This window comes from Oncorhynchus mykiss, chromosome 9 (genome assembly GCF_057628025.1).
Source record: "Oncorhynchus mykiss isolate SJ-2025 chromosome 9, ASM5762802v1, whole genome shotgun sequence".
Taxonomy (NCBI): Eukaryota; Metazoa; Chordata; class Actinopteri; order Salmoniformes; family Salmonidae; genus Oncorhynchus; species Oncorhynchus mykiss.
Genome location: NC_143030.1, coordinates 70338429 through 70351693, shown reverse-complemented (window position 1 = coordinate 70351693; position 13265 = coordinate 70338429). Strand labels below are relative to the sequence as shown.

General features: G+C 42.4%; 1 protein-coding gene across 3 annotated transcripts in view; it reads right to left on the bottom strand.

The window, feature by feature from the left end:
- LOC110531237 (low-density lipoprotein receptor-related protein 1) overlaps positions 1-13265 on the bottom strand; it is a 247203-nt gene that overhangs the window by 121736 nt on the left and 112202 nt on the right. For all 3 annotated transcript variants that reach the window (XM_036988705.2, XM_036988706.2, XM_090185209.1), the window contains exons 13-21: positions 13053-13233; positions 12579-12801; positions 12114-12303; positions 11677-11799; positions 11269-11409; positions 8735-8860; positions 6267-6383; positions 3476-3556; positions 2788-2955 (exon numbers count right to left, since the gene is read on the bottom strand). In XM_036988705.2, coding sequence (XP_036844600.2) covers positions 2788-2955; positions 3476-3556; positions 6267-6383; positions 8735-8860; positions 11269-11409; positions 11677-11799; positions 12114-12303; positions 12579-12801; positions 13053-13233 — 1350 coding nt within the window. The remainder of the gene's footprint in view (positions 1-2787; positions 2956-3475; positions 3557-6266; positions 6384-8734; positions 8861-11268; positions 11410-11676; positions 11800-12113; positions 12304-12578; positions 12802-13052; positions 13234-13265) is intronic.

The window sequence follows — 13265 nt, the reverse complement described above, 5'->3', positions numbered from 1 at the left end:
TTAACACCGCTGGTCAGCTCTTTCAACGCCAGCCTTTAACACCGCTGGTCAGCTCTTTCAACGCCAGCCTTTACCACCCCTGGCCAGCTCTTTCAACGCCAGCCTTTAACACCGCTGGTCAGCTCTTTCAACGCCAGCCTTTAACACCGCTGGTCAGCTCTTTCAACGCCAGCCTTTAACACCGCTGGTCAGCTCTTTCAACGCCAGCCTTTAACACCCCTGGCCAGCTCTTTCAACTCAAGCCTTTACCACCCCTGGCCAGCTCTTTCAACTCAAGCCTTTACCACCCCTGGCCAGCTCTTTCAGCTCCAGCCTTTACCACCCCTGGCCAGCTCTTTCAACGCCAGCCTTTAACACCCCTGGCCAGCTCTTTCAACGCCAGCCTTTACCACCCCTGGCCAGCTCTTTCAACGCCAGCCTTTAACACCCCTGGCCAGCTCTTTCAACGCCAGCCTTTAACACCGCTGGTCAGCTCTTTCAACGCCAGCCTTTAACACCGCTGGTCAGCTCTTTCAACGCCAGCCTTTAACACCGCTGGTCAGCTCTTTCAACGCCAGCCTTTAACACCGCTGGTCAGCTCTTTCAACGCCAGCCTTTAACACCGTTGGTCAGCTCTTTCAACGCCAGCCTTTAACAGCGCTGGTCAGCTCTTTCAACGGCAGCCTTTAACACCGCTGGTCAGCTCTTTCAACGCCAGCCTTTAACACCGCTGGTCAGCTCGTTCAACGCCAGCCTTTAACACCCCTGGCCAGCTCTTTCAACGCCAGCCTTTAACACCGCTGGTCAGCTCTTTCAACGCCAGCCTTTAACACCGCTGGTCAGCTCTTTCAACGCCAGCCTTTAACACCGCTGGTCAGCTCTTTCAACGCCAGCCTTTAACACCGCTGGTCAGCTCTTTCAACGCCAGCCTTTACCACCCCTGGCCAGCTCTTTCAACGCCAGCCTTTAACACCGCTGGTCAGCTCTTTCAACGCCAGCCTTTAACACCGCTGGTCAGCTCTTTCAACGCCAGCCTTTAACACCGCTGGTCAGCTCTTTCAACGCCAGCCTTTAACACCGCTGGTCAGCTCTTTCAACGCCAGCCTTTAACACCGCTGGTCAGCTCTTTCAACGCCAGCCTTTAACACCGCTGGCCAGCTCTTTCAACGCCAGCCTTTACCACCCCTGGCCAGCTCTTTCAACGCCAGCCTTTAACACCGCTGGTCAGCTCTTTCAACGCCAGCCTTTAACACCGCTGGTCAGCTCTTTCAACGCCAGCCTTTAACACCGCTGGTCAGCTCTTTCAACTCCAGCCTTTACCACCCCTGGCCAGCTCTTTCAACGCCAGCCTTTAACACCGCTGGTCAGCTCTTTCAACGCCAGCCTTTAACACCGCTGGTCAGCTCTTTCAACGCCAGCCTTTAACACCGCTGGTCAGCTCTTTCAACGCCAGCCTTTAACACCGCTGGTCAGCTCTTTCAACTCCAGCCTTTACCACCCCTGGCCAGCTCTTTCAACGCCAGCCTTTAACACCGCTGGTCAGCTCTTTCAACGCCAGCCTTTAACACCGCTGGTCAGCTCTTTCAACGCCAGCCTTTAACACCGCTGGTCAGCTCTTTCAACTCCATCCTTTACCACCCCTGGCCAGCTCTTTCAATTCCAGCCTTTACCACCCCTGGCCAGCTCTTTCAACTCAAGCCTTTACCACCCCTGGCCAGCTCTTTCAGCTCCAGCCTTTACCACCCCTGGCCAGCTCTTTCAACTCCAGCCTTTACCACCCCTGGCCAGCTCTTTCAACTCCAGCCTTTACCACCCCTGGCCAGCTCTTTCAACTCCAGCCTTTACCACCCCTGGCCAGCTCTTTCAGCTCCAGCCTTTACCACCCCTGGCCAGCTCTTTCAACTCCAGCCTTTACCACCCCTGGCCAGCTCTTTCAACTCCAGCATTTACCACCCCTGGCCAGCTCTTTCAACTCCAGCCTTTACCACCCCTGGCCAGCTCTTTCAACTCCAGCCTTTACCACCCCTGGCCAGCTCTTTCAACTCCAGCCTTTACCACCCCTGGCCAGCTCTTTCAACTCCAGCCTTTACCACCCCTGGCCAGCTCTTTCAACTCCAGCCTTTACCACCCCTGGCCAGCTCTTTCAACTCCAGCCTTTACCACCCCTGGCCAGCTCTTTCAACTCCAGCCATTGTTTAGACTTCAGCTGACTTCACTTTCTTTTCGGTATCTAAAATGAAGGGAAGTTGGATGTGACCAGCTATCATATTAAACAATGCAACGGCATGATTTCAGCAAGCCATACTGAAGAGTTTTGTTTGAGATCTGTCTGAAAGCTCAGCTAACATATCCCTGAGAGCAGCAACATTAAGGATTAGTTTAAAGTGATGTCCTGGGGCGATGGGGCAGGCTGAGACATGCAGACATTACAGAAAGCATAGCCAGCAGAACACTGAGCCTTTCAAAATTCTAACAAACATTCATTCTACAAACTCCAGCAGTTTGTGGAATGACATATACACAACCTGACATATGTTACAGGCATTTAATGTGGTGATAGTATACTAGTATACTAAAAAAGGACAAATATACTGTATACCCTCCTTCATATGAAGAGCAATACCATCTGCAACGCAGACTGGGAGAATCATGAATGAGCTCAACGTCCTGCCATGTGTACTATAAAGGAGAGTACGGTGCTCTCCATCAGCGCCATATGGGTGGCACAGTAAAGAACAATACTAGTCCATATTCTTTTTAGATCACAAACATCCGCTCTGAGGTGGCAGTACCAGTATCAGCGCTCACCCTGGTTGGTACAGTTGGCGTGGGTCTCGTCGCTGTAGTCTCCACAGTCATTGTCCCCGTCACAGGTCCAGTACTCAGGGATGCAGCGGCCGCTGTTACACTTAAACTGAACACTGGAGCAGGAGTGGCTGCAGCCAGCCTCATCACTGTTGTCACCACAGTCGTTGTCTGAACACACACACGAGAGAGAGAGAGAGAGAGAGAGAGAGAGAGAGAGAGAGAGAGAGAGAGAGAGAGAGAGTCACAGAGAGACAGAGAGAGAGAGAGAAAGACAGAGAGAGAGACAGACAGAGAGAGAGAGAGCGAGAGAGAGAGAGAGAGCGAGAGAGAGAGAGAGCGAGAGAGAGAGAGAAAGACAGAGAGAGAGCGAGAGGGAGACAGAAAGAGAGAGAGACATAATGAGAAAGAGAGAAAGAAAGACAGAGAGAGAGAGAGAGAGAGAGAGAGAGAGAGAGAGAGAGAGAGAGAAAGACAGAGAGACAGAGAGAGACAGACAAGGCAGGCGCACACATACACACACAGGTAACATTTATTAAGAACTTTCATGAATAATCCATTATAAACGCTTATAAATGCTTAATACATTTATAGGTTACAGGTTATAAATGCTTAGGAATGCTAATACTTACAATACTTGAAGGAGACATAATGCCTAGTTAAATAAAAAATATAAATAAATAATGCTCACCGTTATCACAGCGCCAGTTGACGTTGATGCAACGTCCGTTGGCACAGGTGAACTGGGTGAGGGGGAAGCAGGTGGGGTAGGCTGGGAGAGGAGAGAGGGAACCTTTCAAAATGGCGTCCTAGAAACACCATCATGAGCAACAAACAGACCTCTCTTGGCCCACTTGAAACTAAGTAGTGGAAGTGTCTAAAACCCCAAATGGGGTTTTCCAACACACGCACAAATGCATCATAGCTAAAATGTTGCAGTATGTCTGGGTTGGATGTGGAGTTTTAGGAAATTAACAAACTGTCTGTCAGGTATGAACAGTGCAGTGATTTTATTTTGAAATGCTGTGACCACACGCAGCATTTTCCCGGAGTTTTAACTTTCCCTTGGAGCTGGAGATTCACCGGGTTCAGGTGGCAGGTGATGTCTGTTAAAACAGCCTTAATATCCACTGTGGATCATCCAGCTCTGGCTCCTCTCTCCCCTTGCTTGCAACAAATTCACGGGTTTGATGGAGGAGAGAGAGAAATCTTTCCAAAACTCTGCCACGAGACAGCCATCTCACCTCCTTGTGAAATATCAAGTCGTCGTATTCTGTTTGGTATTCCTCCAATATCTCGCAGAATTGCTGTGATTCAGTTCACTCCCAATTATAATGTTCACCACTCGCACGACTTGCTGCATCACATTCTGTAAGTCACAGTCTGAGTTTAGCCACAAGTGCTTCCCGAATGATACAATAAAGCGTAAGAAAGGGAATAACCTCTCTTTCTCATCAGGCCTTTGAGTCCCTTCTCCTTCACTCGCATGTTTTTGGGCGCCGTCAGTGCACACGAATGCCAAATTTGCCCAGTCAATATTATTATCAGCAAAAAATGTAACAAGGGCTTTCAGAATATCCTCTCATGTTTGTCCCTGAAGGGTCGGTAAACATAAACGTTCCTCTATGAATGTCTCGTTTTGAGGGTAGCAGACCAAAACACATAATTGGGAAATGTCACTTACATCAGTGAGTTCATCAAGCGGAATACTGAAACACGGATATGACAGTAATCAGTTGCTTACCGATGTCCTCGTCAATCTCTTCTATGAGTCTTGTTATGGTCGAGTCTGAGAGTTGCAGTCCCTTAATTTGCTTTAGGATCGGACCCTTTTTTTCTCCATTTTGGCCTTAAATGACATACCCAAATCTAACTGCCTGAAGCTCAGGCCCTGAAGCAAGGATATGCATATTCTTGATACTATTTGAAAGGAAACATTTTTGAAGTTTGTGTAAATGTGAAATTAATGTAGGAGAATATCACATTAGATCTGGTAAAGTTGTATTTTTTAAATCATCTTTCAATTGCTAGAGAAAGGCCACAATGTATTATTCCAGTTTAGGCGCAATGTTGGCCACTAGATGTCAGCAGTATATGTGCAACGTTTTAGACTGATCCAATGAACTATTGCATTTCTGTTCAAAATGTTGTATCAAGTCTGCCCAAATGTGCCTAATTGGTTTATTGACACATTTTCAAGTTCATAACTGTGCACTCTCCTCAAACAATAGCATGGTATTGTTTCACTGTAATAGCTACTGTAAATTGGATAGTGCAGTTAGATTAACAAGAATCTAAGCATTCTGCCCATATCAGATATGTCTATGTCCTGGGAAATGTTCTTGTTGCTTATAACCTCATGCTAATCACATTAGTGCACGTTAGCTCAACTGTCCCATAGGGGGGGGGTCACCGATCCCGTAGAGGTTTTAAAATAGCATACAATATTTCGGCTGAGGCCAAAAAACATTATTTGACAATCTTCGCGTCTGTGAAGGCCTTGTTTCTCGCAAGTATCCATGCAATCTCATATGTTGCCTCTGTCGTCTTCTCTGCAGCAGTGCTAGATCTGTCTACCATTTGTTGTTGTCCTTTGAGCTGTCCTTTGAGTTGCTCTATTTGGTTGTTTCTGAGGTTGCTTTGTGACGGATATGTTTTGTCAAAGTGGACATGGTGTGACTGGAAATGTCACTCTAAATTTGCTCGTTGAAAACAATTGACTGCCTTCTGTCAAATAAAACAAAGTGAGCTTGTCCCATCACGCAGTACCAAAAAAGACTTGTCTGTCCATTTCTCTTGGAACTTTCTGTGTTCTTCTTGAATTGACCGTATCCTTCTCTAGCCACCAGAACCATGTTTGCTACGTTATCTAGCTGCATTTCCCTGCCGCCATCTTCCTGGTTTTCTTGGTTCTCCAGTGGTTGTTTGTTCATAGCTGTCACGTTGTCCAGTGGTAGTTTGTTCATAGCTGTCACGTTGTCCAGTGGTTGTTTGTTCATAGCTGTCACGTTGTTCTCCAGCTTTTCCCCCTCGTTTTCATTGTCAATAGATTTATTTTTATTTTTTACAATAAATCGTCCCATGTCGACCAGACTGTAAAATTAGCTAGTAGCAAACTGATATGTATCTGTCGCTGTAGCTGAACAGTTGCATTCTATTTCGGCAAACGTTTTATTTTGGCTTTTCTGTTTAACAGCTGCGCTCTACTGCTATCTATCTGCCGCCCAGACAAATTCAATGAAATGATTCAGGCCAGCATTAAACACATTGAATTGAAATTGTATCATTGCTATGTATTATGAATGGAAAATCACAGCGAGCCGCAAGAGTTCCTGCGGTCGCGCAATGAGTACCACTGGGCTAAAGCATAAATACATCTGGTGATCAGGCTTCAGGTATAGTGAGAAGAATTTCCAACGAAACACCAAACGAGCAAAATATAGAATGCTACAGAGGTGATGTGTGATGAGATAAGGACCCACCACAGGAGTCCGGCTCGTCAGAACGGTCCCCACAGTCATCATCCAGGTCACATGTCCAGGAAGTGGGGATGCAGCGCCCACTGGCACACGCATACTGGTTGGGTGGGCACGTACGAGCTTGAAAGGGGTGGAAGATAATAGCATTATAGAGAGATGGGAAAGGTGTGTGTGTGTGTGTGTGTGTGTGTGTGTGTGTGTGTGTGTGTGTGTGTGTGTGTGTGTGTGTGTGTGTGTGTGTGTGTGTGCAGTGTTGAGGAGTAGTTAACTACATGCAGTTCAACAATAATGTAACTACAGTGCCTTGCGAAAGTATTCGGCCCCCTTGAACTTTGCGACCTTTTGCCACATTTCAGGCTTCAAACATAAAGATATAAAACTGTATTTTTTTGTGAAGAATCAACAACAAGTGGGACACAATCATGAAGTGGAACGACATTTATTGGATATTTCAAACTTTTTTAACAAATCAAAAACTGAAAAATTGGGCGTGCAAAATTATTCAGCCCCTTTACTTTCAGTGCAGCAAACTCTCTCCAGAAGTTCAGTGAGGATCTCTGAATGATCCAATGTTGACCTAAATGACTAATGATGATAAATACAATCCACCTGTGTGTAATCAAGTCTCCGTATTAATGCACCTGCACTGTGATAGTCTCAGAGGTCCGTTAAAAGCGCAGAGAGCATCATGAAGAACAAGGAACACACCAGGCAGGTCTGAGATACTGTTGTGAAGAAGTTTAAAGCCGGATTTGGATACAAAAATATTTCCCAAGCTTTAAACATCCCAAGGAGCACTGTGCAAGCGATAATATTGAAATGGAAGGAGTATCAGACCACTGCAAATCTACCAAGACCTGGCCGTCCCTCTAAACTTTCAGCTCATACAAGGAGAAGACTGATCAGAGATGCAGCCAAGAGGCCCATGATCACTCTGGATGAACTGCAGAGATCTACAGCTGAGGTGGGAGACTCTGTCCATAGGACAACAATCAGTCGTATATTGCACAAATCTGGCCTTTATGGAAGAGTGGCAAGAAGAAAGCCATTTCTTAAAGATATCCATAAAAAGTGTTGTTTAAAGTTTGCCACAAGCCACCTGGGAGACACACCAAACATGTGGAAGAAGGTGCTCTGGTCAGATGAAACCAAAATTGAACTTTTTGGCAACAATGCAAAACGTTATGTTTGGCGTAAAAGCAACACAGCTCATCACTCTGAACACACCATCCCCACTGTCAAACATGTTGGTGGCAGCATCATGGTTTGGGCCTGCTTTTCTTCAGCAGGGACAGGGAAGATGGTTAAAATTGATGGGAAGATGGATGGAGCCAAATATAGGACCATTCTGGAAGAAAACCTGATGGAGTCTGCAAAAGACCTGAGACTGGGACGGAGATTTGTCTTCCAACAAGACAATGATCCAAAACATAAAGCAAAATCTACAATGGAATGGTTCAAAAATGAACATATCCAGGTGTTAGAATGGCCAAGTCAAAGTCCGGACCTGAATCCAATCGAGAATCTGTGGAAAGAACTGAAAACTGCTGTTCACAAATGCTCTCCATCCAACCTCACTGAGCTCGAGCTGTTTTGCAAGGAGTAATGGGAAAACATTTCAGTCTCTCGATGTGCAAAACTGATAGAGACATACCCCAAGCGACTTACAGCTGTAATCGCAGCAAAAGGTGGCTCTACAAAGTATTAACTTAAGGGGGCTGAATAATTTTGCACGCCCAATTTTTCAGTTTTTGATTTGTTAAAAAAGTTTTAAATATCCAATAAATGTCGTTCCACTTCATTATTGTGTCCCACTTGTTGTTGATTCTTCACAAAAAAATACAGTTTTATATCTTTATGTTTGAAGCCTGAAATGTGGCAAAAGGTCGCAAAGTTCAAGGGGGCCGAATACTTTCGCAAGGCACTGTACAATTTGCAGTAGCTTGGTGGTAGTTAAAATTTCAATATTGGTAGTGTTTCCAGTAGTTAATGACTTTTTTGCCATGTAGCGGTGTAGCTAACTACAGGAACTACACACTACTGTTTTACCATGTAGCGGTGTAGCTAACTACAGGAACTACACACCACTGTTTTACCATGTAGCGGTGTAGCTAACTACTGGAACTACACACTACTGTTTTACCATGTAGCGGTGTAGCTAACTACTGGAACTACACACTACTGTTTTACCATGTAGCGGTGTAGCTAACTACTGGAACTACACACTACTGTTTTACCATGTAGCGGTGTAGCTAACTACAGGAACTACACAATACTGTTTTACCATGTAGCGGTGTAGCTAACTACTGGAACTACACACTACTGTTTTACCATGTAGCGGTGTAGCTAACTACTGGAACTACACACTACTGTTTTGTGCAAAAATAATAGAAAATATGGGTGAAGTAGGCATCCGACCATAGTTTTTGTGTTCAATGGGCTAAATTACACATTATGTTAATTTTGTGTACCTGAGCAGGTAGTATTGGACTCATCCTCATCGTTTCCACAGTCATTGTCCCCATCACAGAGCCAGCGCAGGGGGATACAACGGTTATTCTGGCACTTGAACCGGTCCGATGGACACGTGTGCAGGTCTGGAGGAAAGAAAAGAAAGACAGTAGGATTAGAATGTTAGAATTAGAATGTAAGATCAATAGAATTAAAACATTAGAATAAGAATGTAAGATCAATAGAAATAGAATGTTAGAATTAGAATGTAAGATCAACAGAATTAGAATGTAAGATCAATAGAATTAGAATGTAAGATCAATCGAATAAGAATGTAAGATCAACAGAATTAAAATGTAAGATCAATCGAATAAGAATGTAAGATCAACAGAATTAAAATGTAAGATCAATTGAATTAGAACATTAGAATTAGAATGTAAGATCAATCGAATAAGAATGTAAGATCAACAGAATTAAAATGTAAGATCAATCGAATAAGAATGTAAGATCAACAGAATTAAAATGTAAGATCAATAGAATTAGAATGTTAGAATTAGAATGTAAGATCAATAGAATTAGAACATTAGAATTAGAATGTAAGATGTTTAGAATTAGAACATTAGAATTAGAATGTTAGATCAATAGAATTAGAACATTAGAATTAGAATATTAGATCAATAGAATTAGAATGTAAGATCAATAGAATTAGAACATTAGAATTAGAATGTTAGATCAATAGAATTAGAACATTAGAATTAGAATATTAGATCAATAGAATTAGAACATTAGAATTAGAATGTAAGATCAATAGAATTACAACATTAGAATTAGAATGTAAGATGTTTAGAATTAGAACATTAGAATTAGAATGTTAGATCAATAGAATTAGAACATTACAATTAGAATGTTAGATCAATACAATTAGAAGATTAGAATAAGAAGGTAAGCTCAATCAAATTAGAACATTAGAATTGGAGTTAAAGTTCAATTTAATTAAAACATTAGAATTAAAATGTTAGATCAATGGAATTAGAACATTAGAAATAGAATGTAAGATCAATAGAATTAGAACATTAGAATGAGAATGTTAGATCAATACAATTAGAACAATAGAATCAGAACATTAGAATTAGAATGTAAGATCAATAGAATTAGAATGTAAGAATTAGAATGTAAAAACAACAGAATTAGAATGTAAGATCAATAAAATAAGAATGTAAGATCAACTGAATTAAAATGTAAGATCAATAGAATTATAACACTATAATTAGAATGTGAGATCAATACAATTAGAATGTAAGATCAATAGAATTAGAACATTAGAATTAGAATGTAAGATCAATAGAATTAGAATGTAAGATCAATAGAATTAGAACATTAGAATTAGAATGTTAGATCAACAGAATTAGAACATTAGAATTAGAATGTTAAATCAATAGAATTTGAACATTACAATTAGAATGTTAGATCAATAGAATTAGAATCTTAGTATAAGAGTTAAAGTTCAATTGAATTAAAACATTATAATTAGAATGTTAAATCAATAGAATTAGAACATTATAATTAGAATGTTAGATCAATAGAATTAGAACATTAGAATTAGAATGTTAGATCAATACAATTAGAACATTAGAATTAGAATGTTAGATCAATAGAATTAGAACATTATAATTAGAATGTTAGATCAATAGAATTAGAACATTAGAATTAGAATGTTAGATCAATAGAATTAGAACATTAGAATTTGAATGTAAGATCAATAGAATTAGAACATTAGAATTAGAACGTAAGATCTTTAGAATTAGAATGTTAGATCAATAGAATTAGAACATTAAAAATAGAATGTAAGATCAATAGAATTAGAACATTAGAATTAGAATGATAGATCAATACAATTAGAATGTAAGATAAATAGAATTAGAACATTAGAATTAGAACATAAGATCTTTAGAATTAGAACATTATAATTAGAATGTAAGATCAATAGAATTAGAACATTAGAATTAGAATGTAAGATCTTTAGAATTAGAATGTAAGATCAATAGAATTAGAACATGTTTTTACAGTTTCTCTACAAGAGGGACCGTGTCACAAAGGAGTCTCCTATAACTGGCCTAATATAAGGGGATTTTCAATAACTGTAAGTTCATAAAGCTGACATTACACATCTATAAGCACATTATGTTTTAGGATGATGGAGGTTCTGCTGCTCCGACTGCTCTGTCATGCACTGGAAGTGGAACTTTCATGTATACACAGAGAAATCCTAGTTTTACTAATTGTCGCATGAAGAGAGAGTTAGATGGAGAAACTATGGGCCTATTTAACAGTCAATAGATATTTAATATTCAATTGATGCATGTTTCAAAGAAGAGGTAGTATTAGTGCTGGATCAGCTTTAAACAAAGCTTATGCTCTGCTGCTGCTCCTACTCAGCTCATGATTATTAACTGTGCATGTCATGCATTGATGTTATTGTTGTTGATGTTGTTGTTGTGTGTGTGTGTGTTGCTCAGTAACCACGGCGAAGGAGTGGCGGCGTGACACTACTCACGGCAGAGCTCAGGTGCCTCGTCGCTGTTGTCCAAACAGTCGTTGTCACCGTCACACTTCCATCGCTCCTGGATACAGCGGTTGTTCTTACAGGCAAACTCTCCGGGCTGACACTGAGGAGGAGGGATGTAGGTGGGGTTGGCTAGGGAGAGAGAGAGAGAATGAGGAAAGGAGAAGACTGTTACGGACACTCTAGTAGAGCAACGTCTCTTAATGTCAGCTGTTCATATTTGGGAAATATGGGATGCATTTATCTACTTATGAGGGCTATTAGAACCAATTCAGCTAAAGAAAGCAGGTCTGAGACATTCGTTTCTCCACTCACCAGCTTAAACATGGACATTCCATACAGCATCCCAGATCAAATAATATTTTAACATATTCTAATTGAGACCATCCCAATGCATACCTTTACAGGTGACATTGTCGTCATCCAGTATCTGGTCGTCAGCACAGCCACAGGACCTGCCATCAGGGATAGCCAGACACAGACTGCTGCAGCCACCGTTTTTCACACGACACAGGTTGGTGCCTATTGAAACACCAACAGAAGACAGGCAGACAGGGCCGTTAGCATTGTTACCAAGCTCATTTCCTATTTGGGCCATTAAAGTATTCATTTATTCATGCATTCATTCATTCACATCTAGGCTAGCTAAATCACTGACATATTATAACCTTTTACGAAATTTGACAAGAAGTTTTGGCATGTGTTATGATGACACTTTATGACTTGCTTGTTCACTGTCTTGTATAGTGTTACCTAGTGTTACCCATATAGTGTTACCTAGTGTTACCTATAGAGTTACCTAGCATTATCCATATAGTACTTTCCATTAAAGTTACCTTGCTGCTGGTGAGCATCATACACGCGGATCTCGAAGAGGGGTGGTCGTTCATTTCGGAGCAGGGTGACAGTGCTGGTGGTGGTGTCCAGTTTGAAGATGCTGCCGCCGCGGTACTCGTTCCAAAACAGGAAGTGCTTGTAGTGACACAGGCCGAAGGCGTGGTTCAGCTCATTTCCCTCATACACCATCTGACCAATGAGAGAGAGAAAATGATCATACAACACAGATCATGACCCCTGGTCATGGTGAAGGTCAAAACCATAGAAGCCTCTTTTTATATATACATTTTGGGAGTATTTGCTGACACTTGATTTAGACAGTTTGGCAATCAGATGGGATATAGGCAGGTGGGAAAAACAGTAGGAGTGTGGATGTGGGGATTGAACCTCGGTCTCTGGTGGGGAGATTTGTACATGTGTGATCATTAGGGTTAGGTCTAGGCTTAGTAAGCAGTCTAACTGACCTTGCGCTCTGTGGTGTTAAGGTAAACCATCTCGATGCGGTCGTAGTAGGCATCCACCCAGTATAGGACGCCCTGCGGGATGTCCAGACTCAGGCCGTTGGGCCACAGCACTGTCTTACTGGTCAGCAGGACCTGGTCATGCGATCCGTCCATCCACGCCTTCTTGATCTTCCCTCGGTTAGTCTTCTTGGGGTCCTCCTCCCAGTCTGTCCAGTACATCCACCTGGAACACAATCACACGTTCTGTTAGAGCATTACTATGTTTGCAAACTTCAAGTAACTTTCCTGAAATTCACAGGTTTTCCAGAAATCCCCCAAAAAGTGTTCCCCCAGGAATCCTCCAACAAGCATTTCTGAAAAACCTAGGAATTTGGGGAAATGTACAGAAATATTACAATACATTCTCATAGGGTGATGTCTCTGTGTGAGATGGATACTAAAGCAATAGAACATAAGGAGGGCATAATGTCTGACCCGTGCTGGGGGTCCACGACGATGGCGCGAGGGTGGGTCATCTTGCCCTCAATGAGGGTCTTGCGTGTCTGAGAGGCCTTCTCCAACCTGGCCACACTGATGGTCTTCATGGGCCCGTCGTCTGTCCAGTATAGGTTACCTGCCATCCAGTCTACCGCTATCCCCTCCACGGTGTGGATGCCTGAAGGAAGGAAAGAAGGGAGGAAGGGACAG